Source organism: Salmo salar, chromosome 27 (genome assembly GCF_965601325.2).
Source record: "Salmo salar chromosome 27, fSalSal1, whole genome shotgun sequence".
In the NCBI taxonomy this organism is placed as follows: domain Eukaryota; kingdom Metazoa; phylum Chordata; class Actinopteri; order Salmoniformes; family Salmonidae; genus Salmo; species Salmo salar.
In genome coordinates, this window is record NC_138317.1 from 20,599,660 (window position 1) to 20,626,152 (window position 26,493).

The 26,493-nt window shown below is 45.2% G+C and overlaps 3 protein-coding genes across 6 annotated transcripts; 2 read left to right on the plus strand and 1 right to left on the minus strand.

Moving 5' to 3' along the window:
• Nucleotides 1–4,091: 4,091 nt before the first annotated feature.
• LOC106588613 (keratinocyte differentiation factor 1) lies at nucleotides 4,092–10,144 on the plus strand. 4 transcript variants are annotated; one of them, XM_014177773.3, is made up of 5 exons: nucleotides 4,092–4,178; nucleotides 5,750–6,646; nucleotides 6,822–6,937; nucleotides 7,065–7,142; nucleotides 7,283–7,704. In XM_014177773.3, the coding sequence occupies exons 2-5, from the start codon at nucleotides 5,772–5,774 to the stop codon at nucleotides 7,360–7,362; spliced, it is 1,149 nt and encodes a 382-aa protein (XP_014033248.3). In that variant the 5' UTR covers nucleotides 4,092–4,178; nucleotides 5,750–5,771; the 3' UTR covers nucleotides 7,363–7,704. The 4 variants fall into 4 exon arrangements, with proteins under 4 accessions (XP_014033248.3, XP_014033249.3, XP_014033250.3 ...); XM_014177774.3 differs by lacking the exon at nucleotides 7,283–7,704 and adding an exon at nucleotides 7,720–10,144 and having other exon boundaries at nucleotides 4,106–4,540; XM_014177775.3 differs by lacking the exon at nucleotides 7,283–7,704 and adding an exon at nucleotides 7,723–10,144 and having other exon boundaries at nucleotides 4,106–4,540.
• Nucleotides 10,145–10,795: 651 nt separating this feature from the next.
• Nucleotides 10,796–12,200, minus strand: LOC106588612 (nuclear receptor subfamily 0 group B member 2). Its single transcript, XM_014177768.3, has 2 exons — nucleotides 11,418–12,200; nucleotides 10,796–11,159 (listed from the first exon to the last, which is right to left on the minus strand). The coding sequence occupies exons 1-2, from the start codon at nucleotides 12,034–12,036 to the stop codon at nucleotides 10,912–10,914; spliced, it is 867 nt and encodes a 288-aa protein (XP_014033243.1). The 5' UTR covers nucleotides 12,037–12,200; the 3' UTR covers nucleotides 10,796–10,911.
• A 1,270-nt stretch (nucleotides 12,201–13,470) lies between these two features.
• LOC106588611 (nuclear migration protein nudC) lies at nucleotides 13,471–22,016 on the plus strand. The gene is made up of 9 exons (XM_014177767.3): nucleotides 13,471–13,665; nucleotides 13,989–14,066; nucleotides 16,551–16,769; nucleotides 16,887–16,979; nucleotides 17,151–17,264; nucleotides 17,580–17,774; nucleotides 17,889–17,972; nucleotides 19,735–19,853; nucleotides 21,640–22,016. The coding sequence occupies exons 1-9, from the start codon at nucleotides 13,594–13,596 to the stop codon at nucleotides 21,689–21,691; spliced, it is 1,026 nt and encodes a 341-aa protein (XP_014033242.1). The 5' UTR covers nucleotides 13,471–13,593; the 3' UTR covers nucleotides 21,692–22,016.
• Nucleotides 22,017–26,493: the final 4,477 nt, after the last annotated feature.

Here is a 26,493-nt window from a genome sequence, read left to right on the forward strand (position 1 = left end):
CTGTAGTCTGACGTGATTTCCACATAACACAATCATTTGGATAGCCATGCTAGCTTCACCCTCGTGTGGGTGCTAGCAAGCAGGCTAGATAGTGATAGGTATGAACAGCCAAACCAGTAGGGGCTGGAAGTTATAGTGAGCTTAGATTGGTCAATAGTGTCGCAAAGCAGCCTATTTGCATAAAGTTCACCTTTCCCCAACTTGGTCCCGCATTGTTCACCATCCCTCGCCCGCATCGCGCAACGGTCCCCTGGCCACATCCCTTCCCTCCATTGACAATGAATGGCTTCCAAAATTTCATCGCTCCCTGTCAAAATCCACTGTGCGGAGTGGATTACAGATCGCTCGATTGAAATTTAAAGGCAATGTTCCCTCATTCACGGCGACTGCATTCACAGTAAACGCTGCTGCATATGTCGGCTCAATCGGAAATTACCGATACTTCTTGGATATGGATGGAATTCAGCCCTGAGGCTTGCATGCTTACACTTTACTACAACACAATAACCACAAACTTCACTTTGCATCTAACAATAACTATGTTTCCATCCACAATTTGTATGTGAGTCATACCATATTAAAAAAATAATCATGACAGCCGCAACGGAAACAGGAATGTTGGGTGTAATTTTATAAATGCTGACAGAATTTGTTTGTTTGACATGGTGGGATCTTTTTGTGTCTGTGAAATGAACTATGTGGAAATAGCGGTGAAAATTCATTTTTGCACAAATATTGAAGTGAAGGTAGTCACGTGACGATATGGTGTGGTCATCCCAGTAGACTTTGGAAACTTTGCAGTTTATTAGGCCACAGGTGAAATAATGAACTTCACAGGGTGGTGAAAGTGCACAGTGATTTAATGCTCCTTCCCAATAAATATGGAGGCTTTTCAATCAATCAATCAATCAATCAATCAAGCAATCAATCAATCAATCGTATTTATAGTCTGTTTTACATCAGCAGATGTAACAAAGTGCTCTACAGAAACCCAGCCTAAAACTCCAAACAGCAAGCAATGCAGGTCTAGATGCACGGTGACTAGGAAAAGCATCGATCATCATGTCACAAAAATGACTGCTGTTTGACAATCTTATCATATAGACCAGGGGTTCCCACAACCCCTTGTGCCCCACAGTTTGGGAATCACTGATGTAGACTATACCTGCACAGGCTACCTGCACTGTATCTGCGAGCTGTTGGCTAAAGCACATGTGCCAAGAACAGAGTAGTCACATTTGCTATTTAATGCAATCATTTTTGTGACAAAACTGTCGCTAGAGTTGAAAATGTGATGGAAACACATTGAACTTAAAATGTTTTTTTCAGTACATGACAACTTTTGCGAAATCACACACTGATTTTTATTTGCAACAAGTCCGTTTGGTGGAAACACACCACTAGTGGGAAAATGTGCATATTTTCTTCATGCGGATTGTAGAATATTCTCATGAAAATCTTTCTCCAATTGGATGGAAACCTAGCAGTGCGCTAAAATATGATTAGCGCTCATTCAATCACTGGTGGGAACCAATGATGGGCCTCTACATCATTGAAATTAGTTAGGTAGGTTTCCATCCAATTGTTTTCTCTATCAATTTGACTTGTTGCGGATAAAAGGCTGTGCATGATGATGTAGTGTACATAATTCCTTTTGCGGTTCAATTCCCAAATAAATCAAAAATACAAGTTGGTTTCCATTCCATTTTCACCTCTACTGATGGTTTTGTCACAAAATACTGTAGGCCTATATTGCATTTATATAGATAATGTGCCCATTATAGTTACGTATGTGCGCTCTAGCCAACAGCTTGCAGATACAGCACGGGTAGGCTGGCCTACATGATTTAAAAATATATATATTTTACCTTTATTTAACTAGGCAAGTCAGTTAAGAACAAATTCTTATTTTCAATGATGAGGTGATTATGGACAAAAGAGAGATTATTTGACAAATGGCAGGCAAGCATCGATCATGTAATTTTCATTAGCTCACTGTCAACATGATACAGTGAGGGGAAAAAAGTATTTGATCTCCTGCTGATTTTGTACATTTGCCCACTGACAAAGAAATGATCAGTCTATAATTTTAATGGTAGGTTTATTTGAACAGTGAGAGACAGAATAACAACAAAAAAATCCAGAAAAACGCATGTCAAAAATGTTATAAAATGTTTTGCATTTTACTGAGGGAAATAAGTATTTGACCCCTCTGCAAAACATGACTTAGTACTTGGTGGCAAAACCCTTGTTGGCAATCAGAGGTCAGACGTTTCTTGTAGTTGGCCACCAGGTTTGCACACATCTCAGGAGGGATTTTGTCCCACTCCTCTTTGCAGATCTTCTCCAAGTCATTAAGGTTTCGAGGCTGATATTTGGCAACTCAAACCTTGAGCTCCCTCCACAGATTTTCTATGGGATTAAGGTCTGGAGACTGGCTAGGCCACTCCAGGACCTTAATGTGCTTCTTCTTGAGCCACTCCTTTGTTGCCTTGGCCGTGTGTTTTGGGTCATTGAATACCCATCCATGACCCATTTTCAATGCCCTGGCTGAGGGAAGGAGGTTCTCACCCAAGATTTCACGGTACATGGCCCCGTCCATCGTTCCTTTGATGCGGTGAAGTTGTCCTGTCCCCTTAGCAGAAAAACACCCCCAAAGCATAATGTTTCCACCTCCATGTTTGACGGTGGGGATGGTGTTCTTGGGGTCATAGGCAGCATTACTCCTCCTCCAAAAACGGCGAGTTGAGTTGATGCCAAAGAGCTCCATTTTGGTCTCATCTGACCACAACATTTTCACCCAGTTGTCCTCTGAATCATGCAGATGTTCATTGGCAAACTTCAGACGGGCTTGTATATGTGCTTTCTTGAGCAGGGGGACCTTGCGGGCGCTGCAGGATTTCAGTCCTTCACGGCGTAGTGTGTTACCAATTGTTTTCTTGGTGACTATGGTCCCAGCTGCCTTGAGATCATTGACAAGATCCTCCCATGTAGTTCTGGGCTGATTTCTCACCGTTCTCATGATCATTGCAACTCCACGAGGTGAGATCTTGCATGGAGCCCCAGGCCGAGGGATATTGACAGTTCTTTTGTGTTTCTTCCATTTGCGAATAATCGCACCAACTGTTGTCACCTTCTCACCAAGCTGCTTGGCGATGGTCTTGTAGCCCATTCCAGCCTTGTGTAGGTCTACAATCTTGTCCCTGACATCCTTGGAGAGGTCTTTGGTCTTGGCCATGGTGGAGAGTTTGGAATCTGATTGATTGCTTCTGTGGACAGATGTCTTTTATACAGGTAACAAGCTGATATTAGGAGCACTCCCTTTAAGAGTGTGCTCCTAATCTCTGCTCGTTACCTGTATAAAAGACACCTGGGAGACAGAAATCTTTCTGATTGAGAGGGGGTCAAATACTTATTTCCCTCATTAAAATGCAAATCAATTTATAACATTTTTGACATGCGTTTTTAAGGATTTCTTTGTTGTTATTCTGTCTCTCACTGTTCAAATAAACCAACCATTAAAATTATAGACTGATCATTTCTTTGTCAGTGGGCAAACGTACAAAAATCAGCAGGGGATCAAATACTTTTTTCCCCTCACTGTATATAGATCTACAAGTTCGTCCTGTTTGATTTCCTACAATTAGTTATCCTGTTACAGCAGTGATTATACATTTTTTTATTTCACCTTTATTTAACCAAGTAGGCTAGTTGAGAACAAGTTCTCATTTACAACTGCGACCTGGCCAAGATAAAGCAAAGCAGTTCGACACATACAACATCAGAGTTAAACATGGAATAAACAAACATACAGTCAATAATACAGTAGAAAATGTTTTGTACACACAGTGTACATCTAAAACCACATCAAATCAAGCCAAATGTATTTATAAAGCCCCCTTTATTTTATTTTTTACAAAGTGCTTATACAAAATTCAGCCTAAAACCCAAAGAGCAAGCAATGCAGATGTGGCTCGCAAAAACTCCATAGAAAGGCAGAAACATGTGTAATCTTCATAGGGCTAACCCTCCTGAATGAGAACAAAAATATATATATTTTTTTGCTTACATGTAATCACCGGTATTGCACTTTTACGACGGTCCCCAAACCACCTGAGCGCCAGAAAGCAGAATATTGCCTTCTGTTCGACCCGGTTAAGGGAAGAGTTCGACTATCGGTAAAAACAAAAGGTGTATTTTGCTCTCTACCGTCATCTGATTCTAGATATCACCCTAGGACGTTCCGTCGGTCAGCTATTGACGAGCGAACTCTGAATATCTAAAGTAGCCTAAAAACGAATTTACTGCGGTGATAGATTTTGGTTGGAGTAACTCTCTCGCTTTATTACCTTGTCGCGCAGGTGAAAAACTGTTGTAGGAAGCATTTGAGAAACGAAACTATGCCGCGTCTTTTTTGTGGGTAATTCAATACAAAAATATATATATATATATAAAATAAAAATGTAAACTCTTGCTCTTTATGGAATATAACCTTTCGGAAGAAAACTCGGTGGAGAACCGCGATCACCCTTCGGATGCCGTGAGTAAGACATCGCCTGAACACATGGAAACGCTAAAACAGCCAAATTAATAAACCCAGGTGTAACTTATTTGAAGGTATCCATTACAGATGGAACTAAAGTTGATTAGAAATGTGTTTTGGAAGTAGCACCTTGACAGTTATTGTATTTTTGTTGTTTACAAAAGGCTGTAGATGGACTGAAAAGGTCGTCGTCCATTTCAGCCAGTTGTTCTGTGTCTCAGCATATGACACTAGTTACCTTTCATTGTATGAAGTAGGCCCGGCCCTGCTTTCATCAAACATCTGATTAGGACATTGTTTTAGTCACCCTCCCGCATAGTCTATCAGACAAAGTATTTTGATAACATTCACCTTATGACACATTTGTTTGCATTTTGGCCTACGTTGAAAGGACACCGTCCTCATCCTGGCTTCCATATGGCCTCTGTTGACTTTCTTTGAACGTACACTACAGGCCAGAGGGGTACACTACAGGCCAGAGGGGTACACTACAGGCCAGATGGGTATACTACTAAGCAGGATAAATGAGTTAGCCAGCTAACTAGAAATAACTAGCTTTTCTGGTTCATTAAGAAAGATAAACTTACATATGTGTTTTTGATTGTTTAGTCAATTAGGCCATCCCCGTTTCAAGCTTCATTATATAAAAAATTAAAAGTTATTTAAGAATATTTAGGCAAGTTAGCTGGCTAATTCAATACCCCTCGTGGCTTCTTGTGCTGGAGACCCAGGCAGCAAATGTTTTTCCTACCAAAGCAATAACACGCCTGAATCAATTTCTCATCTAATCACCAAGCCTTGGATTTAGTTTAATCAAGTGTGTTAATGCTGGGCTAGAACAGAAACGTGCACCAGTGTGAGCAGTTTTTGTATTTAAACTGCTTGTGTTTCACTGATTTTAAAACAACTAATTTGAGCCCAATAGAACCAGTTGGGTAACTGCTTGGCACTAGGGGATATGTGGTGATTGATATTGTTGGTCGGTTTGGTCGGTTTAGTTTCCCATGCCGTGGGCCTGCAGCATACATTTGACATGGCCTTAATGTTTATGTAGTATTGTCTATTGATTCACGGCTACTTTGTTGTCTATTTGAAGCCGCTGCTTATTATGACAGGATTAAGCAATGTTTAAAAAAAATAACATACATATTTCCTACATTAATGTAATGAATTGCCCTCCGCCACATTCCCCGTCTTCTTTCCCAGGCCTTGGCTCTAGTGAGCCACCATGCCCAGCAGCATCTCAGGGTGCCCCAGACCTTGGTCAAAGCCAGGGGGCCAGGTCGGCCTCGTCCCTGAGGAACCCAACCGTCTCTTCTACCGGGGCAGCAGCACCAGCCAGGAGTCCTGCTATGAAGAGCGATGTGTGGACCCGGTGGAGGAGAGGCACCAGGTTCCCAAGGGGACCTACCACAAGGCCCACCGCGGGGACGTGCAGAGCAAGGCAGCTGAGGAGACCATCGGCTTCATCCCCGGAACAGCGGACTCTCCTCCAGGGGATCAAGGGTGTGGTCCTTGTGCCCCCTCCTCCCCAGGCAGCTGTAAGAACTGGGTGTGCAGCGTGCTGACCTGTGGACTCTACATGGTGTGTCGGAGCACCATCCTGGCCCCCAGTCCCACAGGGAGGTCCCCAGATGACGATCAGGAGAAGGTCAACCTCCGGGGTCTCCAGAGCCACCCTGGGGCCAACGACCCCCAAACCAGGAAGGAGGGTGGGGGTAGTGGCTCTGATTGGTCGGAGGACATCTACATCAGAGGGGTCAAAGTGGACATTCCCAGAATGAAGGAGGAGCCGGTGGTCCTTACCAGGCCTCCGTTACACAATGGAAGAGGTGGAGGAGGGAGACAGTACAGCCCTCCATCCTACTCCTGGTATGAGGGGGATATGGGTGATCTGAGCATGGGTGATGTGGATTCTCTGATCACCCAGAAGCTTTTGGAGCTGTACTCTGAGTACCAGATCGAGGAGCTGGCCCACTGCACCTCGGACTCAGTGTTCCTGAAGAAGACCGGTGAGATCAGCCAGCTGATCAGTGACCTGGCCGAGGAGCATCAGCTTGATGAGCAGGACGCAGAAGGTCGACTGGTCAAGGGCATCATCAGGTAGCTACCATTCACTGACATTTGCCGGTAGTGTTAAACTGCCTTGATCAATGGCACAACAGGTGTGTGTGTGTGTGCATGCAAGCTGTTGGGAAAGTGACAGCAAATCAATACATTTCCTTTTGTAAAATGGACAATAAAGTTTATACTATTTTAATCCATCCTATCCATTCAGGATCAGCACTAGGAAGAGCAAGAAGAGACCTCCGTACCAAAGGTCACAGAGGAGAACCTCCGACAGCGGAAACGAAACCATGAGCAACTACCAAACATCAACCATCAGCAATAACAGTAAGCAACACCTCTACTGATAAACAACCGCTTTTCCCCTATTTTACGTACTTGTTGAAGGAATACTTCATGGGCTTTCATTTGTTATTACATTGTTAGTTGACTGTCACTCTGTTTTACCTCAAAGATGATTACGATATCCAGATATCCAAGGAGACAGATTCTGATATGAACGCTAGGAACATGAGGAGGAACAGTGGAGCAGGTAAGAGACTTGACCGTGGGTACTGTATGTTGTGTGTCCTGCACAGTGTTATTGTAGTCATCATTAAGAGCTTGTTATGATGGGGTTAGATTCCTTTGATATTTCACTGAAATCGCAGTGTTTCCCCTGTGTTCATTTAGCAGCGGCACGTTGCTGCAGGCGTTTTCAGCTCTTAAGCTACGAGGTCCGGACCCTGCTGGTTTTCTGTTCTACTTTATAATGAATTACACCCACCTGGAGTCCCAGGACTAAATCAGTCTCTGATTAGAGAGGAACTATGAGTGGTCCAGAGTTCAGTTTGAGGGATGAAGATGATGAGTTTTTCTTGACGATGATGGTCTTGAACCAATTATGTATATATGACTAAACCTGTGGACTTCAAACTGCATTTTGCACACTTTTTGTTGTTGTTGTAAGTTTACGTTAACGATCTTGATGTCGAGGTACTCCTGATTTGAGTTTTTATGTCGTTTGTATTTTTGTGTGAACTATGAAGCCAAAGACACATTTCCACATTGCGTGGACAGTGACGTTTGTCTGTTCTATATCTCATGCCTTTATCATATTTTGATTTAAGCAGAAAGTTCTGAACATCAGATGTCTGTGTTTGGCATGCCCCTGCCCGGGACCTCAGTCAGAACATGATGATCCATCTTCAACACCGCTGATACCATGGAGCTACTCACCAGTCTCCAGCTGAAGAGGTTGGGATCCATAGATACACATGTTATATGTTCTATTTAATTCTGTTTTGGAAACTTTAAGGAGCCTGAGAATTGCACTATGTTAAATGAAGTGGGAGGAGTATTATGCGTCTGCAAACTCCTCCGAAGACCATGACTTTGCTTTGAAGGCGATACTATGAATCGTGTCATCTGTATACTGAAGGATTATAATGTAACCAGGGCAGTGAATGTGTCTTTGATTCTGGCGTATTGCGCCCTTGTTTGGGGGTTGGTCTGTCTCATAGGAAAGTCACTGTAGACTTACTTACCAAACCCTTCCAGCAGCTCCCCCTGTTTTGTTGTCCGTTCCTCTTATTGCCCTCCAATTACATCAGTGTGTTCCTTTACCCTTGAATAACAACTAGCTCTTTTGATATGAAACTCGACTCTCCACTGCTGCCGGACCTCTGACCTGCTTTCTCACTTCAACACTGACACAAGAATCAGTTTCAAGGTAGTGTACTCACATCTAGGGACTTGGTAAAGTAAACTGACTCGAGAAAGATAGATAACCGCACACGTGATTGGTCAACGGTTTTATAGTGCAACCTGTAGACACCATGAACTAACCTGGAATGTACTGGAGGCCAAAAACACCTGGTACGGGTGAGGAAGGAAATCCTCAAAGACAATGAATGTTATTGTTAACGTATTGGTGACTTTAAATACAATTGTATATGTGCTTTTTGATGCCAAGAGAATATCATACTCCTGTACTTAACAAGGTAATATTTTACTTGACACCCAGTGTCATAACATGTTATGACATGGTCTTAACCATGTCATATGTCACAACACTTGACATAACCTATCATAATATGGTCATTACACTGTCATGATATATATATATATATATATATTATATATATATATATATATATATATATATATATATATATATATATATATATATACCTGTGTTGACATATATTGCATTATTTTATGGCTGGTTATGGATTCAAAACTCACATTTATTCAAAGTAGTTTTTTAAAGATTGTTTCTTAAATCCTTTGTTGTTATAATGAATTCTTTACAGTCATGTTTTTGTTATATTTTAAGTAACTTGTAGAAAATACTCTTTTTGACACTGTCATGAAGCATTATGACCATCATAATCCTATAAGTCACCTATCACGTACATGCTGTTATATACGTCATCAGTTAAAAAGAGAGTCTTGTCCTGCTCCTGAAATCTGCATCAGCGTTCATCCCAGTCATCAGCAACGGAGCGTTGGGGTAAGTGCATGCCTGACATCAATGTGTGTGCAATTACAGTGATCATTTAATATGGTCAATTTCACACATAATATAGAACATACACTGTTGACATGTAGGCTAATGGAATGTTTTGCCTTGTGTGGTAGGTTGTGACAATCTTATGTAGGTGTCATAACCAGCCATAAAATAACACACAATGTGTCACGACAGGGATATGATCATATTATAAAAGTTTCTGACATATTAAGACATGGTTATGACGCTGGGTGTCAAGTGAAGTGTTACCCATAACGGTAATCCTAATATGTTTGTATTGCTTTAAAATTGTTTAGGGTCCAAAATCTCTCGCGAGCATGTGGCCTGGTTAATGATTAACATGATCTCATTGTAGACGCCAATGACTACATACTTGAAATTAAATTGTATAATGTGTGCAATTCTGTGATTTATATAACTTTTTTTTAAAGGGATGCATAAATTAAGTTGTAAAGGCATTGATGCCATGCTATTCTTGCACATTTTGTCTTCTGTTTTATTGTAGCTGGTATAAATGAACTGTGTTGCTCTCTATGGGGAAAATTCTAACTTCCACTTAACTAAAATTAGACTTATGTACAATGAGACTAAGTGGATTTATGTGGAAGTTAAGAATGTCTAAATGAATGACTTGTTAATAAATAAATCTTTCAGGAACCCAGAAATGGAAATCCTCCAGGCAAGAATGTCTGAACCTATCACTAGCTCACTTTTCATTAGCTCACCAGTAGAAGAGTCCCAGTCATGTTGTGTGTGTGTTGTTGACATTAAGCCCTGTGTATTTCTGTGTTTTCATTCTTTCTAAATAGCCTTTTCCCGTCGCATTACTAGACATGAATCAGCCAGTTACTCACACACAGTACTCTTCCAATCTATCTACAACTCAGTTCTATTGTGTGGATGTTGATGTATTGAAATGGAAGAATCTCTGACAACATGCAGACTGTGCGAACCAATGAGGGTTCTGTGATGTGAAATGTTTAGAAGGTTGCGAATTGAAATTAAAGATCTATTCTACTGTGGATGGCAAGCATATGTTTTATTCTACTTAAAACATTTTTGTCTGAGTGTTCTGTAAGGTAATGTTTTGCCCTGTTGAACAGGCCCAAATGTACACAGATATCTTTGGCAGGTGCGCAGTACCATGGTGTTCGCTTGTGCCCCCTGGGGATAACTTTTATCTTTGGCAAGGACAAAATAATACAGACCACAGAATGACTGTAAAACAGGTCATTCTGGTCCTGGGCATAGACAGGAAATTGATAAGAGGTAGGTTTACAGGAAATATGAGTGTTGACACATTGAGCTTAGTTGGAGTATTAATACACAGTCTAAAGCCACATTTTGCTAGCCTTCCTTATCATGCATTGGTGAGTTTCCCAGGTCACGTCACTCAAGGGATTTTTGGTACTTTCCATTCCATACCCTGTACAGTGTACAGCACAACAGATACTTGTAGTTACAGGTAGAATACCACAGGTAGGAGCCAGAGTACATATCATGCTTAAGAGCCAGTACAATATTACAGGATTATTAGATCAATACAAAATACCGTTGCTCTCACTTCATTTATTTATTTTATCACACCACTGATAAATTGTCAGATACATGCCAAAAGTGAATGATAGAACAATGATTAAATGTGTGTATAGAAGAGAGGATAAACAGAAACATTTAGTTTATGAAACTTTTATTGCCTGATTGCATTCTTCACGTTCATATTTGTCATATTAGAAAATACCCTAAAGTATAATTCAAACACATACACCATACACACACACTTTCAGATTTATTCTTGTCTAATAAACAGCATCTCAATTAACAAATCAAACAGATTCGCCTGACCAATAACAGGTCTGAAGAACAGTTCTGTGATGAGTGATTGGCTGACAGTCTGTAAGTCAGAGGTTGATAGTAGGATGCAGCTGAATCGACCCAAGTCTCCTGGGTGAAGGGTCAGCACAACCTCCTGTAGAGCTCTCTGGGCCTCCTGTTGGAGACTGTTGATGAGTACAGTGGTGCTTAGTCCTGGGATATCTGTTAAGAGGAAGTGAGGGAAATGTAATGTCAAATCAATTGTATTCCACCATCAGTAGTTCAACACTAACGTGCCAGAAGAAAGAGTGAAGCTGTTTGGCGTATTTGTCATGTTCGATTATTAAATAATCATCGATTTATGGCATTGATTGCTTCAAATATTTACATCAAATGAAATTAATACAATGCCAGTTCAGGTAGATTTGGAGTTCCACATTACATCATAGCATGCTGAAAAGATTAGAATAAGATCTTTACCTGGATTGAACAGCATAGCTCCCTTCAGATAGGCATATTCCTTTGGGCTGAGATTCAGAGTCCACAGTCTGTTCAGACAGGATCTGAGTTTATGCACCCCAGCCAGGGTGGGCAGAAACATCTTTCCCTCATCTTCCACCTCCTGCTCTTCCTCACTCTGTGGCCCCTGACCGTTGAGAAGGATCCTCCTCAGCATGCTAGCCTGTGGAACATCCTTCACCTCGAACACAGTCCGTTCCTGGGCCAGGCCCAGAGAGAACAGGGGCACCCAGCAGTCCCTCAGCAGAGATAGCTGATCCTCCACTGGAAGCTGACTGAAGGAGGGTAAACTCTTCATGAAGCAGATGGTTTTGACCAGAACATTAGACGCCATCTGACAGGTTCCCTCAGGGTTCTTCAGACACACCGCCCGTTGCTGCTTGCAGTGACAGTTGTGAGGGATCATCTTGTTGTAGTTGTACTGGTTCACCTGGTTGTTGTTGATCAGGCTGTCGTTGTTGCTGTAGTTACTGTCCGCCCGAATCAGGATGTTGTACAGGATGGTGTGAGGCTGCTGTTGTTGCTCCCGGTAACCTGAACAGTGACAGGTGGTCTTCATCTCTTCAAGAGGAAACATCATGGAGAATTCCCCTTTGAGGAACAATAAAGTATCAATCAATCAATAGATGATAAGATGTCCCCAGTGCAGAGGCTTTACAGAGCTATGCTACAGAGGTGAGAATAGCCACATTCTCTCTGAAATATTGTCCAGCAGTATGATCAGCATCTCTGACTGGCTGACAACTCCTGTGGGCCGAGTCTTATTTATAGGTAGACAGGACACGCTCCTCTGATCTGTGTGTGACAAGTCATCATTGACCCCTCCCCCTCAAACCACACACACTCACACCTGAGAACAACAGGGTGACCCTGGACTGCTCTGCTCTCTGCGTTAGGTTCTCTCCACGTGGAGTGAGGTGATAGGGCGTATTCAATACAACTGTGACATTTGGCCTGCAGGGAGGGAGAGACGTGAGGAAGCCGGCTGCACTACAAGATCAATGACATTGGTCATGTTGACCTGACTACCAAGGACGGGGTCAATGCTCCCATACAGACTACCACCCCAACACACAGCCTTGGTTCAGTCTTCTATTTCTTGCTAGTTAAGGGGTAAACGCAAACTCAGGATATCAGCATTTGGTATTGACAAAGAGCAATATAATTTTAGGAAAATAATGACACAAGTAGCCTAGATCCTAATCATGTAGATAGGTATCATTTTATTCTCATTATCAATAGCCTACTTTCTTTTTGGCCTTTCATGTGTTTTGCAAATAGGCTAGGTAACCTAGAAAAAAAATTACCTTTCCACCCATGTTGCATATCAGTCAACATAACACTGTGTGGCGGTCACTGTGACCCTTATTTCAGTATATTTCAATAGTTCAGTCATGGCGCCAAGATACAGTATGTTATCTGGGTCAAACAATGGAACATTGAGCTGTTGGTCATTGACACCTATCCATCAGAGATATCTCCTGCTAAATCACGATCACTGTTAATACATGAAGGATTCAAATTAGAATGATGTTATCCAACTATTAACTGTAACATTTTCAATAGGATTTCTGAAGGCAAACAAGGGTCATTGCCAATTTAGAGGTGGGGAGATTAGATAAAATGGCTGCACCAAAGATGTTCAGAATCAGAAAGTAATCCTTGAGCATATAAATCGTGTTTGCAAGTGAAAATGTCTGTACATAAATACATTTTAATTCATTCAAATGAAAATGTATAACAGATTAACCTAAGAAAAAAGTATAATAGTGAAATGACACGAATATACGATAATTATGTCATAATGAATTTCCAATACTTTTTTTGCCATCAATCTAAGACTAATTTCGCATCAAGAATATTTGGTTCCCCGCTGCACTCGGTTTCACACCGTCAAAAAAGATCACGCCATAGCGTTCATCTAACACGATCTAATTGGCTGTTTGGTTTGCCAATCAAAAGGTTGGACTCATCTTGAACGTTTGCTTGCGTCAAACTTTTAATTCGCTTAGAAACAAGGCGGTGCTTGTTTCCAGGAAGTAGCACAGCAACGTGACTTCACATTGCTCCATTTTAGCTCCCTGCTAGCCTGCATTTCAAATTATATTTTAGTAAAGTTCGTACATTAGGACAGAAAATGGGTGATGATGAAAAGTATGACGGGATGTTGCTTGTTATGGCACAACAGCATGAAGGAGGTGTACAAGAGGTAATCTCCAGCTTGTTAGGATGCTAGCAAATTCATCATAAAACAACAGGCTAGACGGCTAATGTACGTTAGCTATATGATGGGGATGGGGAAAGTGTCCAGCGTTTCCACCATGAATATGGCACCACAAACCTGTAGTTAATGTTAGTTGCGTATATTAAATATCACACCAGTAGCGTATTCGTTAACCACAGTTTAGCTAGTTAGTTGTGTTTAGTCATGCTGGTGGTGTGGTAACCTTTAGTAAGCCATAGCAAATAGGCGTGTTTAAGGCTCAGGTTGGCTATGTATCATCTCTAATGTAATATTTATTCTCCCAACAGTTAGTAAACACGTTTTTCAGCTTCCTCCGGCGTAAAACAGACTTCTTCACGGGTGGAGAGGCAGGAGCACCAGAGAAGGTGAGTCCAGAATTGGCTACCTAACGCCTCGATCAAACCGACAGTGTCATAGCATTTTGGGACACCTTGCCTTTAAGCATTGCGTTGCAGAGGAAGTTGCAGTGCGTTCTGTGTGGTGCATATGTTTATCGAACATATGCGTCAAACTGTATGCATAGACGGCTTGACAGAAATAGTAGCAGATGGTGAATGTTGAACTTTTGTTGCGCACATATCCAGATGATGCTGCCTACTCTTTTGCCCAAGGCTACTATCGGTGTGATCAAGCCATAACAGAACCAAGGTTACCTATGTAACCACAGTTATGTGAGTTATATGGATCACTCCAATATATTGGTATCACTTTGCGGTGGAGGGATACATCCGAGGTGAGGATTTACAGATATACTCCCGTGTACACCTGTGTCACGACTGGGGTCCGGCCCTATATATAGACCCTATGGCCATGACACACGTTCTCTACATCATTTTGCATCGTCGACGATTGGTGTGATCCATATAGCTCACATAACCGTGGTTACATACGTAACCTTTGTTATGTTTCACTATATCGGATCACTCCAATATATTGGTATACCCGTACCAGATTAGTCGGTGCTAGACAGACCTGGCCAGCCAGCGGCGAAGTCCCAGCGCGGGACCGAGACGCAGGGGCCGTCAATGTGGAAGGGAGGTCCCGGCATAGTCCCCGGCAGAGGAGTTGACGCCCAGGACCGCTGAACCAACCGCAGAGGGAGGTGCCACATTTACCCGATAGTACCTAGCAAAGGTGCAAGAGGAAGCCCAGGACGCAGCCACATCTCATGTTGAATGTGCCACCACAGATCCCAGCACTGGCCTGCCAGCCAGGCGGTACGTTGTCGTAATCGTGTCCACGATCCAGTGAGAGAGCCTCTGCTTTGATAGCTCAGCCCCCAGGACTCTCTCACAATAGCAGACAAAGAGCTGGTCTGTTGTTCCCACTGACGTGTCCGCTCCACATAGGGTGTCAGTGCCCGCACAGGGCACAGCATGCCGGAGGGAGGCCCAGACTCCCCCACCACTGCCGGGGGGTTGTAAGCAGACAGGATAAAAGGGATGTTCACATGCCTGTCTGACAGATCCTTCGGGAGGAATGAGGGGTTGGGGCGGAGAGATGTTCTCCTCCCACCGGGGTCCATACGAGGACATACTGCACCCTGCATGACTCGGGCACAACCTCAATAACAGTGCACCAAGAGCAGAACAACCACCAGGGCAACTGGTACGTCGCGGTTGTAGCCGGTGCCCTTAAACTCCAATTTGTAAGTCGCTCTGGATAAGAGCGTCTGCTAAATGGCTAAAATGTAAAAAAATGTAACTCTGCATGGTGTTCATTACGCCCTCTGTAGTCCTAACATGGACCATTGGTGCCGTTCGCGGGGGGGGGGGGGGTGTCCCGGCTTCAGTCGCGGGTTCCGCCCTATAATCTCCTGGTCCAGGAGGACCATGTCAGCTATCATGGTGACCATGGCCGGGTACTCCCGGAGGCCCAGTGACTCTGAGCCCGCTGCCGGCTTCTGATGGCCTGTCAGACTGGTAGCCCCGCTCACGGTGGTGAACATCATCGTCCCCCAGGACCAGCCGATCACTGGCCAACAGGGAACAGCTGTCGTCATCAACCTCCTGACGGTCCGACTTGATACTCCTACACTCTGCGGGGGAAAGAACAAGAAGAAAAGCAGCATGTTAAAACAATTCACAACACCCAGATAGAACAAGCCAGTTGTGTTCGGTAAATTACACTTTGTGGCAGCAAAAGCCATCGTACTAATGGCTGCACACGGAGTCGTAGTGTAACTCTAACGAAACACAAGTACGACGAACCACGGCGGAAGATGCAGATCAACCACGCGCAGCGAGTGCAGCACTCAAGAGGAGGGGCTGGACATGTGGCCAACTGCTCCAGGCTGCAAACAGCCAGTGAGTATACTTCCAAGGAAGATATTCCACTTACCAGTGACTTACCAAGCGAGCTTCAGAAGGTTTGTACCTCAAACCATACAGACGTCCACTGAGAAAATGGAAGTGTGTCATGGTCATGGGGTCTATATATAGGGCCGGACCCCAGCCGTGACACAGGTGTACACTGGAGTAAATCTGTAAATCCTCACCTCGGATGTATCCCTCCGCCGCGGAGTGATCCAATATAGTGAAACATAACAAAGATGCATATGTCAAAAGATGCAGAACTGCTGAAGTAGTTAATCGGTCTAATCTCCCCCTTTTCCCCTCTGTCCGGTTTCCACTAGATGGCACAAAGTAAAAAATTGGCTATATTGTAAAAATTATGAAAACAAAACTGTGTTTTTTTTTGTCTTAATTTAAGGTTAGGGTTATACATAAGGTCAGCAGTATGGTTTAGGATAAGGTTTAAAATCAGATTTTAAGAAGAGAAATTGTAGAAATGTGAGGGGTTTAAGACTTTGTGGCTGTGTTACCTAGTGACAACCCCTCTGTCCCCAGCTGGTGAAGGAGTCGTTTGCCCACCACAGTGGTCTTGCCCTGAAGGCCCACAGAGAGAAGGAGAAGAGGCAGGAGAAGGAGAAGAGAGAGAAGGCAAAGAGGGCTGCCAAGCTAGCTGAGGAAGAGGAGAAAAAAAAGAGGAAGAACGCAGACGACGAGCCCAAAATCAAAGAACTGACAGACGAAGAGGCAGAGAGACTTCAGTCTGACATCGACCAGGTAAGAGAAACGGATTGTCAGTTATGAATGATTGATTGATGTACTATACACACTAGATTTAACAATGTCATTGTCTTGGTGAAGTTTATATGCGCTAATTTAATGTCTTGGTTTCAGCAAAAGGAACAAGAGGAGAAGAAAGATGCCACAAATGCAGTAGCTCCAGCTGAGAAAGCTGAGAAGGAAGGGAGAGAGAAGGGAGACAAGGGGGTAAGAGATTCTGTTGGGATGCCTCAGTAGATAAATGAGCTGTATCGTATAGGCGGGGCGTCCCACCTGGGAAATGAACTAGGGGGAAAAACTGATGCACATAGTTTACAGCACAAGGGTATTTTATGTATGTTGAAGACAATTAATCACACTCTCCTTCATTTCTGCCAGACTGATTCCGATGGAGAAGAAGACGAGAAAGACAAGGACAAGATTAAACCCAACGCTGGCAACGGAGCTGACCTGGCCAACTATCGCTGGACACAGTCCCTGTCTGAAGTGGATGTGAGTCTATTTCCTATGTCTTCAGTGATTACAGTGTTACTATGTTCCCTAGTGATATTAAAGTCTAACTGCAGCATGTTTGTTGCTTTAACTATAGAGGTATTTGTGCTCTCCATTCGTGTAGCTAATCATGCATGGGCAGCTCCCTCTATTTCAGAGCAGATGTTGAGTATCTTTTTGTCTGCAGTCGCTAGGGGTTGGTTTAGTGTTGGGCAAGATGTAATCAGGCATTCTGTTGGTTTCCCTATGTCCTTGCCTCCTAGCTAGTGGTGCCTTCATTCTAACTGGGTGTTGCCCTCTATTCCGCCCCCCCAGCTGGTGGTGCCTTTTGATGTTAAGTTCCGTTTGAAAGGGAAAGATGTGGAGGTGGACATCCAGCGTGGTGTGCTGAAGGTGGGTCTGAAGGGCCGTCCTCCTGTGATCGATGGCCAGCTCTACAACCACGTCAAGGTGGAGGAGAGCTCCTGGCTCATTGAGGACAGCAAGGTGGTCACTATTCACCTGGAGAAGGTACTTCAGATAGGATGCTTTTATTTATTTTATTGCAATTGGTTTAATTGAGAGAGATGGTTTCAGCGTGAAATATTTTATAAGTCAGTAAGTCATGCCTTGTGTCTGTTTCAGATCAACAAGATGGAGTGGTGGAATAAGATAGTGACCACGGACCCAGAACTCAACACGAAGAAGATCTGTCCTGAGAACTCGAAGGTAACCAACGCCAAGCTACTGAAGCAAGGCTCACTGTATATTGCAAGAGAACATGTGATTAGTCTCCTCTATTTAAAAGTAAAAGGGTAATGTATCTCCCACTTATTAAAACTTTCCCTCACCCTCCATCTCTCTCTCCTCTCTATCGCTCACCCTCCATCTCTCTCTCCTCTCTATCGCTCACCCTCCATCTCTCTCTCCTCTCTATCGCTCACCCTCCATCTCTCTCTCCTCTCTATCGCTCACCCTCCATCTCTCTCTCCTCTCTATCGCTCACCCTCCATCTCTCTCTCCTCTCTATCGCTCACCCTCCATCTCTCTCTCCTCTCTATCGCTCACCCTCCATCTCTCTCTCCTCTCTATCGCTCACCCTCCATCTCTCTCTCCTCTCTATCGCTCACCCTCCATCTCTCTCTCCTCTCTATCGCTCACCCTCCATCTCTCTCTCCTCTCTATCGCTCACCCTCCATCTCTCTCTCCTCTCTATCGCTCACCCTCCATCTCTCTCTCCTCTCTATCGCTCACCCTCCATCTCTCTCTCCTCTCTATCGCTCACCCTCCATCTCTCTCTCCTCTCTATCGCTCACCCTCCATCTCTCTCTCCTCTCTATCGCTCACCCTCCATCTCTCTCTCCTCTCTATCGCTCACCCTCCATCTCTCTATCGCTCACCCTCCATCTCTCTATCCCTCACCCTCCATCTCTCTATCCCTCACCCTCCATCTCTCTATCCCTCACCCTCCATCTCTCTATCCCTCACCCTCCATCTCTCTATCCCTCACCCTCCATCTCTCTATCCCTCACCCTCCATCTCTCTATCCCTCACCCTCCATCTCTCTATCGCTCACCCTCCATCTCTCTATCCCTCACCCTCCATCTCTCTATCGCTCACCCTCCATCTCTCTATCGCTCACCCTCCATCTCTCTATCGCTCACCCTCCATCTCTCTATCGCTCACCCTCCATCTCTCTATCGCTCACCCTCCATCTCTCTCTCCTCTCTATCGCTCACCCTCCATCTCTCTCTCCTCTCTATCGCTCACCCTCCATCTCTCTCTCCTCTCTATCGCTCACCCTCCATCTCTCTCTCGCTCACCCTCCATCTCTCTCTCGCTCACCCTCCATCTCTCTCTCGCTCACCCTCCATCTCTCTCTCGCTCACCCTCCATCTCTCTATCCCTCACCCTCCATCTCTCTATCCCTCACCCTCCATCTCTCTATCCCTCACCCTCCATCTCTCTATCCCTCACCCTCCATCTCTCTATCCCTCACCCTCCATCTCTCTATCCCTCACCCTCCATCTCTCTATCCCTCACCCTCCATCTCTCTATCCCTCACCCTCCATCTCTCTATCCCTCACCCTCCATCTCTCTATCCCTCACCCTCCATCTCTCTATCCCTCACCCTCCATCTCTCTATCGCTCACCCTCCATCTCTCTATCGCTCACCCTCCATCTCTCTCTCCTCTCTATCGCTCACCCTCCATCTCTCTCTCCTCTCTCTCGCTCACCCTCCATCTCTCTCTCCTCTCTATCCCTCACCCTCCATCTCTCTCTCCTCTCTATCACTCACCCTCCATCTCTCTCTCCTCTCTATCGCTCACCCTCCATCTCTCTCTCCTCTCTATCGCTCACCCTCCATCTCTCTATTGCTCACCCCTCTATTGCTCACCCTCCATCTCTCTCTCCTCTATCGCTCACCCTCTCTCTCCTCTATCGCTCACCCTCTCCTCTTCCATCTCTCTCTGTGTTCCTGCTGTCTCAGCTGTCAGATCTGGATGGGGAGACCCGTGGTATGGTGGAGAAGATGATGTACGACCAGAGACAGAAGTCCATGGGTCTACCCACCTCCGAAGAGCAGAAGAAACAAGACATCCTCAAAAAGTAGCTTTCAGCACGTTGCTTATAGCACCATCATATAGCATGCCTGTTATGATAACGTTTAAGTAGTGCAATACTTTTCTTCACATATACAGTGTAAAGTTTGACCCATGTCAAGTCATCCCTGGGACTTAACTACTGACACAGAACTGACTAGTTTACCTACTGACAGGAAATGTTCTCTTTTCTGTTAACTTTCTCACAGGTAAAGGTACAATGGGGGGGGCATATGCGTCCTGTTTCACACATGTACAAGTGTGTGGTGTGAAATGGAAATTAGTTTTTTGCATATCCCATTCCCCTGAGACACCCGCGGATAATGGGGTCACAGCCAGGGATCAGCCATTATTGACAGCGACCCTGGAGCACTTGGGGTTAAGGGCCTTGCTCAAGGACAGATCGCCACATTTTTCACCTAGTCGGCTCAGGGATTTGAACTAGCAACCTTTCGGTTACTGGCCCAACGCTCTAACCACTAGGCGCCCGCTTGGTGCTTTGCTTTTTATTGTCTAAAATGTTCTAGTAGCTACTGTATAGTTTAACATGGCCATAAAAAGGAGGTAAAATGTGAATTTGAAAGCAGACTGTTTCCTGTCAAGGTCAGGTTACATAATCATTGCAGCCATAAACGGATAGTGAGACGTCTGTACCAGCTTCCGTACGGAGTCGGGGACCAGAGCTGACCTCGCTTGTTGCTCCTCTATCGTCATAATACCCGAGGTGTCTGGGCAGGAAACATGTCTCCCATTGACCTCGGCCATCATTGTACAGTCATTCCTCAAGGGGTTTGTGGGAAAAGCGTGTCTCCAACTGTTTAACCTGTGTTATATGAGCAGGTGGATTGCATAGTTTGTCGCTGTTGTTTTTATTGAAGAACAAAGTTATATTCAGTTTACATACTACATAGTCTTGTGAATATGCTCCATATTCTAAAGATGACCAGACAATGACAATGTCCTTTCCTAGCAATGTGACTTGGGCAATTTGAGGTGCAATTAGTGATGGTTGGCAAATATTTCATCTCTGTATGACTCGCTAGACTAGTATAGGTAGGACGATTACACTGAGATGAGGGGTCTGTACGGGATAGGGGGAAGGAGCTGTAGCCGTCGGAGATGGATGTAAAGGACGGTCTCTTATCACTGTGAAGGTTATTAACCCCTTCTACTTCCTGTCCTGGTCATGGCGAGGCCAGTGGTAGGTTAGCCGTGGTTGTTCACTTGTGTCTGGTTATATGCGTGTCATTCTGCATCGCCTCACACTTCCTCTAGTTTATGGGAGTGTCCTATTCAAAAGATCTGGTACGGTTACTACGGTTAGACTTTACTGTATGTTCATTACTGTTTGACACAATAGCAGACATCCAAGGCCTTTGGAAATGGATGTCAGTCTGATATGAGTACTTTAGGTATTGGACGATAATAGGCAAAGAAATATTAATCTGCATTTTCCCGATGCGGAGGTGAGAAAACAAAGATATAGGTCAATATTGCAAAGAAAATATTGGCTATTGGTATCACCCCAAATGTCCACATCCGTACATCTCTAACCAGTGTCACTGCTGCTACCAGCTTCGCTTCCTCCACTGTCCCCTTACTGGGCTCAACACTGGGATGAGTTTATCCTGTCAAGTCTGATTTACAAATGAATAGTATGCTGTCTTTAAGCTAGATGCAGTTAAATAGTCTTGCAAACTCCTATTGTCATATACCAGTTCCTTGTAGACTGGGACCAGGCTACTCTTCCACTGTTCAGACTGCATGACGTGACTCCCATCGTTGTGTTCCAGGTTCATGTCGCAGCACCCGGAGATGGACTTCTCTAAAGCCAAATTCAGCTGAGAGACGTCGCTGTCGTTCCCCAGCCAACCCTCCATACCCCTCTGCACTCTTACTCTGCCCAGGAAAACAAAACAACCACTATGAATCCTTATCAAAAGCAACCTCTGGCGCCGATGTTACAGTTGAATTGAATCCCCCCCCATCTTACTGTCTTTCTCTCCCCTTTTCTGTCTTTATGGGATGCTGCTTCTTGTTAGTCTCATTCCTGTGACAGAAACTTGATGACTGTAATAACCCCCATCTTTGTTTTGTTCCATGTGTTAGTGTTCTGAGTGTTTAAAGAAATGGTTGGAGCCTTTTTTTAAATAAATTGATTCAAACCACATTCATTTTTATTTAACCAGCAAAGTCAGTTAAGAATAAATTCTTATTTACAATGACTGCCAAACCCGGACGATGCTGGGCCAATTCTGCGCCGACCTATGGGACTACCCAGTCAAAGCTGGATGTGATGCAGCCTGGATTCGAACCAGGTACTGCAGCGACGCCTCTTGCACTGAGACTGAGTGAAATATGGCATCATCAGGACTTTACTGCAAGAGAAAAATAACTACTGAAATACCATGTGAGATTAACTATCATGGAGATTAGGCATTTATACTGAACAAAAATATAAACGCAACATGTTAAGTGTTTCCCATGTTTTCATGAGCTTAAATTAAATATCCCAGAAGTGTTCCATATGCACAAAAACCTTATTTAACTTCTAAGATTGTGCACATTTACGTTTTACATTTAAGTCATTTAGCAGACGCTCTTATCCAGAGCGACTTACAAATTGGTGCATTCACCTTATAATATCCAGTGGAACAACCACTTTACAATAGTGCATCTAAATCTTTTACGGGGGGTTAGAAGGATTACTTTATCCTATCCCAGGTATTCCTTAAAGAGGTGGGGTTTCAGGTGTCTCCGGAAGGTGGTGATTGACTCCGCTGTCCTGGCGTCGTGAGGGAGCTTGTTCCACCATTGGGGTGCCAGAGCAGCGAACAGTTTTGACTGGGCTGAGCGGGAACTGTGCTTCCTCAGAGGTAGGGAGGCGAGCAGGCCAGAGGTGGATGAACGCAGTGCCCTTGTTTGGGTGTAGGGCCTGATCAGAGCCTGGAGGTGCCGTTCCCCTCACAGCTCCGTAGGCAAGCACCATGGTCTTGTAGCGGATGCGAGCTTCAACTGGAAGCCAGTGGAGAGAGCGGAGGAGCGGGGTGACGTGAGAGAACTTGGGAAGGTTGAACACCAGACGGGCTGCGGCGTTCTGGATGAGTTGTAGGGGTTTAATGGCACAGGCAGGGAGCCCAGCCAACAACGAGTTGCAGTAATCCAGACGGGAGATGACAAGTGCCTGGATTAGGACCTGCGCCGCTTCCTGTGTGAGGCAGGGTCGTACTCTGCGAATGTTGTAGAGCATGAACCTACAGGATCGGGTCACCGCCTTGATGTTAGTGGAGAACGACAGGGTGTTGTCCAGGGTCACGCCGAGGCTCTTAGCACTCTGGGAGGAGGACACAAGGGAGTTGTCAACCGTGATGGCGAGATCATGGAACGGGCAGTCCTTCCCCGGGAGGAAGAGCAGCTCCGTCTTGCCGAGGTTCAGCTTGAGGTGGTGATCCGTCATCCACACTGATATGTCTGCCAGACATGCAGAGATGCGATTCGCCACCTGGTTGTCAGAGGGGGAAAGGAGAAGATTAATTGTGTGTCATCTGCATAGCAATGATATGAGAGACCATGTGAGGATATGACAGAGCCAAGTGACTTGGTGTATAGCGAGAATAGGAGTGGGCCTAGAACAGAGCCCTGGGGGACACCAGTGGTGAGAGCACGTGGTGCGGAGACAGATTCTCGCCACGCCACCTGGTAGGAGCGACCTGTCAGGTAGGACGCAATCCAAGCGTGGGCCTCGCCGGAGATGCCCAGCTCGGAGAGGGTGGAGAGGAGGATCTGATGGTTCACGGTATCAAAGGCAGCCGATAGGTCTAGAAGGATGAGAGCAGAGGAGAGAGAGTTAGCTTTAGCAGTGCGGAGAGCCTCCGTGACACAGAGAAGAGCAGTCTCAGTTGAATGCCCAGTCTTGAAACCTGACTGATTAGGATCAAGAAGGTCATTCTGAGAGAGATAGCAAGAGAGCTGGCCAAGGACGGCACGTTCAAGAGTTTTGGAGAGAAAGGAGAGAAGGGATACTGGTCTGTAGTTGTTGACATCGGAGGGATCGAGTGTAGGTTTTTTCAGAAGGGGTGCAACTCTCGCTCTCTTGAAGACGGAAGGGACGTAGCCAGCGGTCAAGGATGAGTTGATGAGCGAGGTGAGGTAGGGGAGAAGGTCTCCGGAAATGGTCTGGAGAAGAGAGGAGGGGATAGGGTCAAGTGGGCAGGTTGTTGGGCGGCCGGCCGTCACAAGACGCGAGATTTCATCTGGAGAGAGAGGGGAGAAAGAGGTCAACGCACAGGGTAGGGCATTGTGAGCAGGACCAGCGGTGTCGTTTGACTTAGCAAACGAGGATCGGATGTCGTCAACCTTCTTTTCAAAATGGTTGACGAAGTCATCCGCAGAGAGGGAGGAGGGGGGGGGGGAGGGGGAGGAGGATTCAGGAGGGAGGAGAAGGTAGCAAAGAGCTTCCTAGGGTTAGAGGCAGATGCTTGGAGTTTAGAGTGGTAGAAAGTGGCTTTAGCAGCAGAGACAGAAGAGGAAAATGTAGAGAGGAGGGAGTGAAAGGATGCCAGGTCCGCAGGGAGGCGAGTTTTCCTCCATTTCCGCTCGGCTGCCCGGAGCCCTGTTCTGTGAGCTCGCAGTGAGTCGTCGAGCCACGGAGCAGGAGGGGAGGACCGAGCCGGCCTTGAGGATAGGGGACAGAGGAAATCAAAGGATGCAGAGAGGGAGGAGAGGAGGGTTGAGGAGGCAGAATCAGGAGATAGGTTGGAGAAGGTTTGAGCAGAGGGAAGAGATGATAGGATGGAAGAGGAGAGAGTAGCGGGAGAGAGAGAGCGAAGGTTGGGACGGCGCAATACCATCCGAGTAGGGGCAGAGTGAGAAGTGTTGGATGAGAGCGAGAGGGAAAAGGATACAAGGTAGTGGTCGGAGACTTGGAGGGGAGTTGCAATGAGATTAGTGGAAGAACAGCATCTAGTAAAGATGAGGTCAAGCGTATTGCCTGCCTTGTGAGTAGGGGGGGAAGGTGAGAGGGTGAGGTCGAAAGAGGAGAGGAGTGGAAAGAAGGAGGCAGAGAGGAATGAGTCAAAGGTAGACGTGGGGAGGTTAAAGTCACCCAGAACTGTGAGAGGTGAGCCATCCTCAGGAAAGGAACTTATCAAGGCGTCAAGCTCATTGATGAACTCTCCAAGGGAACCTGGAGGGCGATAAATGATAAGGATGTTAAGCTTGAAAGGGCTGGTAACTGTGACAGCATGGAATTCAAATGAGGAGATAGACAGATGGGTCAGGGGAGAAAGAGAGAATGTCCACTTGGGAGAGATGAGGATTCCAGTGCCACCACCCCGCTGGCTCGATGCTCTAGGGGTATGCGAGAACACGTAGTCAGACGAGGAGAGAGCAGTAGGAGTAGCAGTGTTATCTGTGGTAATCCATGTTTCCGTCAGCGCCAGGAAGTCTAGGGACTGGAGGGTAGCATAGGCTGAGATGAACTCAGCCTTGTTGGCCGCAGACCGGCAGTTCCAGAGGCTGCCGGAGACCTGGAACTCCACGTGGGTCGTGCGCGCTGGGACCACCAGGTTAGAGTGGCAGCGGCCACGCGGTGTGGAGCGTTTGTATGGCCTGTGCAGAGGGGAGAGAACAGGGATAGACAGACACATAGTAGACAAGCTACAGAAGAGGCTACGCTAATGCAAAGGAGATTGGAATGACAAGTGGACTACACGTCTCGAATGTTCAGAAAGTTAAGCTTACGTTGCAAAAATCTTATTGACTAAAATGATACAGTACTGCTGGCTTTTGGAGTAGGCTAGCTAGCAGTGGCTGCGTTGTTGACTTTGAACGTGTAGCTGGCTAGGTAACCTCGATAGTTTCAGTACTACACCTTGTCATGATACAAAGCAACTTTGTAGCTAGCTAGCTAACATAACACTAATCAAGACGTTCCTTGTAATGTATTTACTTTCTACAATGCTGCTCGTCGGTAATAGTTGGCTGGGTTAGGAAAAATGGCGTCGCGGGGGACGGAAATAGCTGGCTAGCTAACCTCGATGGCTGGCTAGCTAACCTCGGTAATTACTAGACTACACAATTATCAAGCAATGACAAAGACAACTAAGTAGCTAGCTAGCTAACACTGCACTAGTCAAATCGTTCTGTTGTAAAGTATTAGTATCTACAGCGCTGCTAGTCGGTAACGGTTGGCTAGCTAGCAGTGGGTTAATGATGACTAGGTGTGTTGACTAAGTCTGGCGCCGCGTCGCGGCTGGCTAGCTCACCTCGATAATTACTCAAACGATTTGTTTACATCCCTGTTAGTGAGCATTTCTCCTTTGCCAAGATAATCGTTCCACTTGACAGGTGTGGCATATCAAGAAGTTGATTAAACAGCATGATCATTACACAGGTGCACCTTGTGCTCGGGACAGAAGGCCACTCTAAAATGTGCAGTTTTGTCACACAACACAATGCCAAAAATGTCTCAAGTTTTGAGGGAGCGTGCAATTGGCATGCTGTTGCCAGAGAGTTGAATGTTAATTTTTCTACCATAAGCATCCAACATCGTTTTAGAGAATTTGGCAGTACGTCCAAACGACCTCACAACCGCAGACCACGTGTAACCACGCCAGCCCAGGACCTCTACAACCAGCTTCTTCACC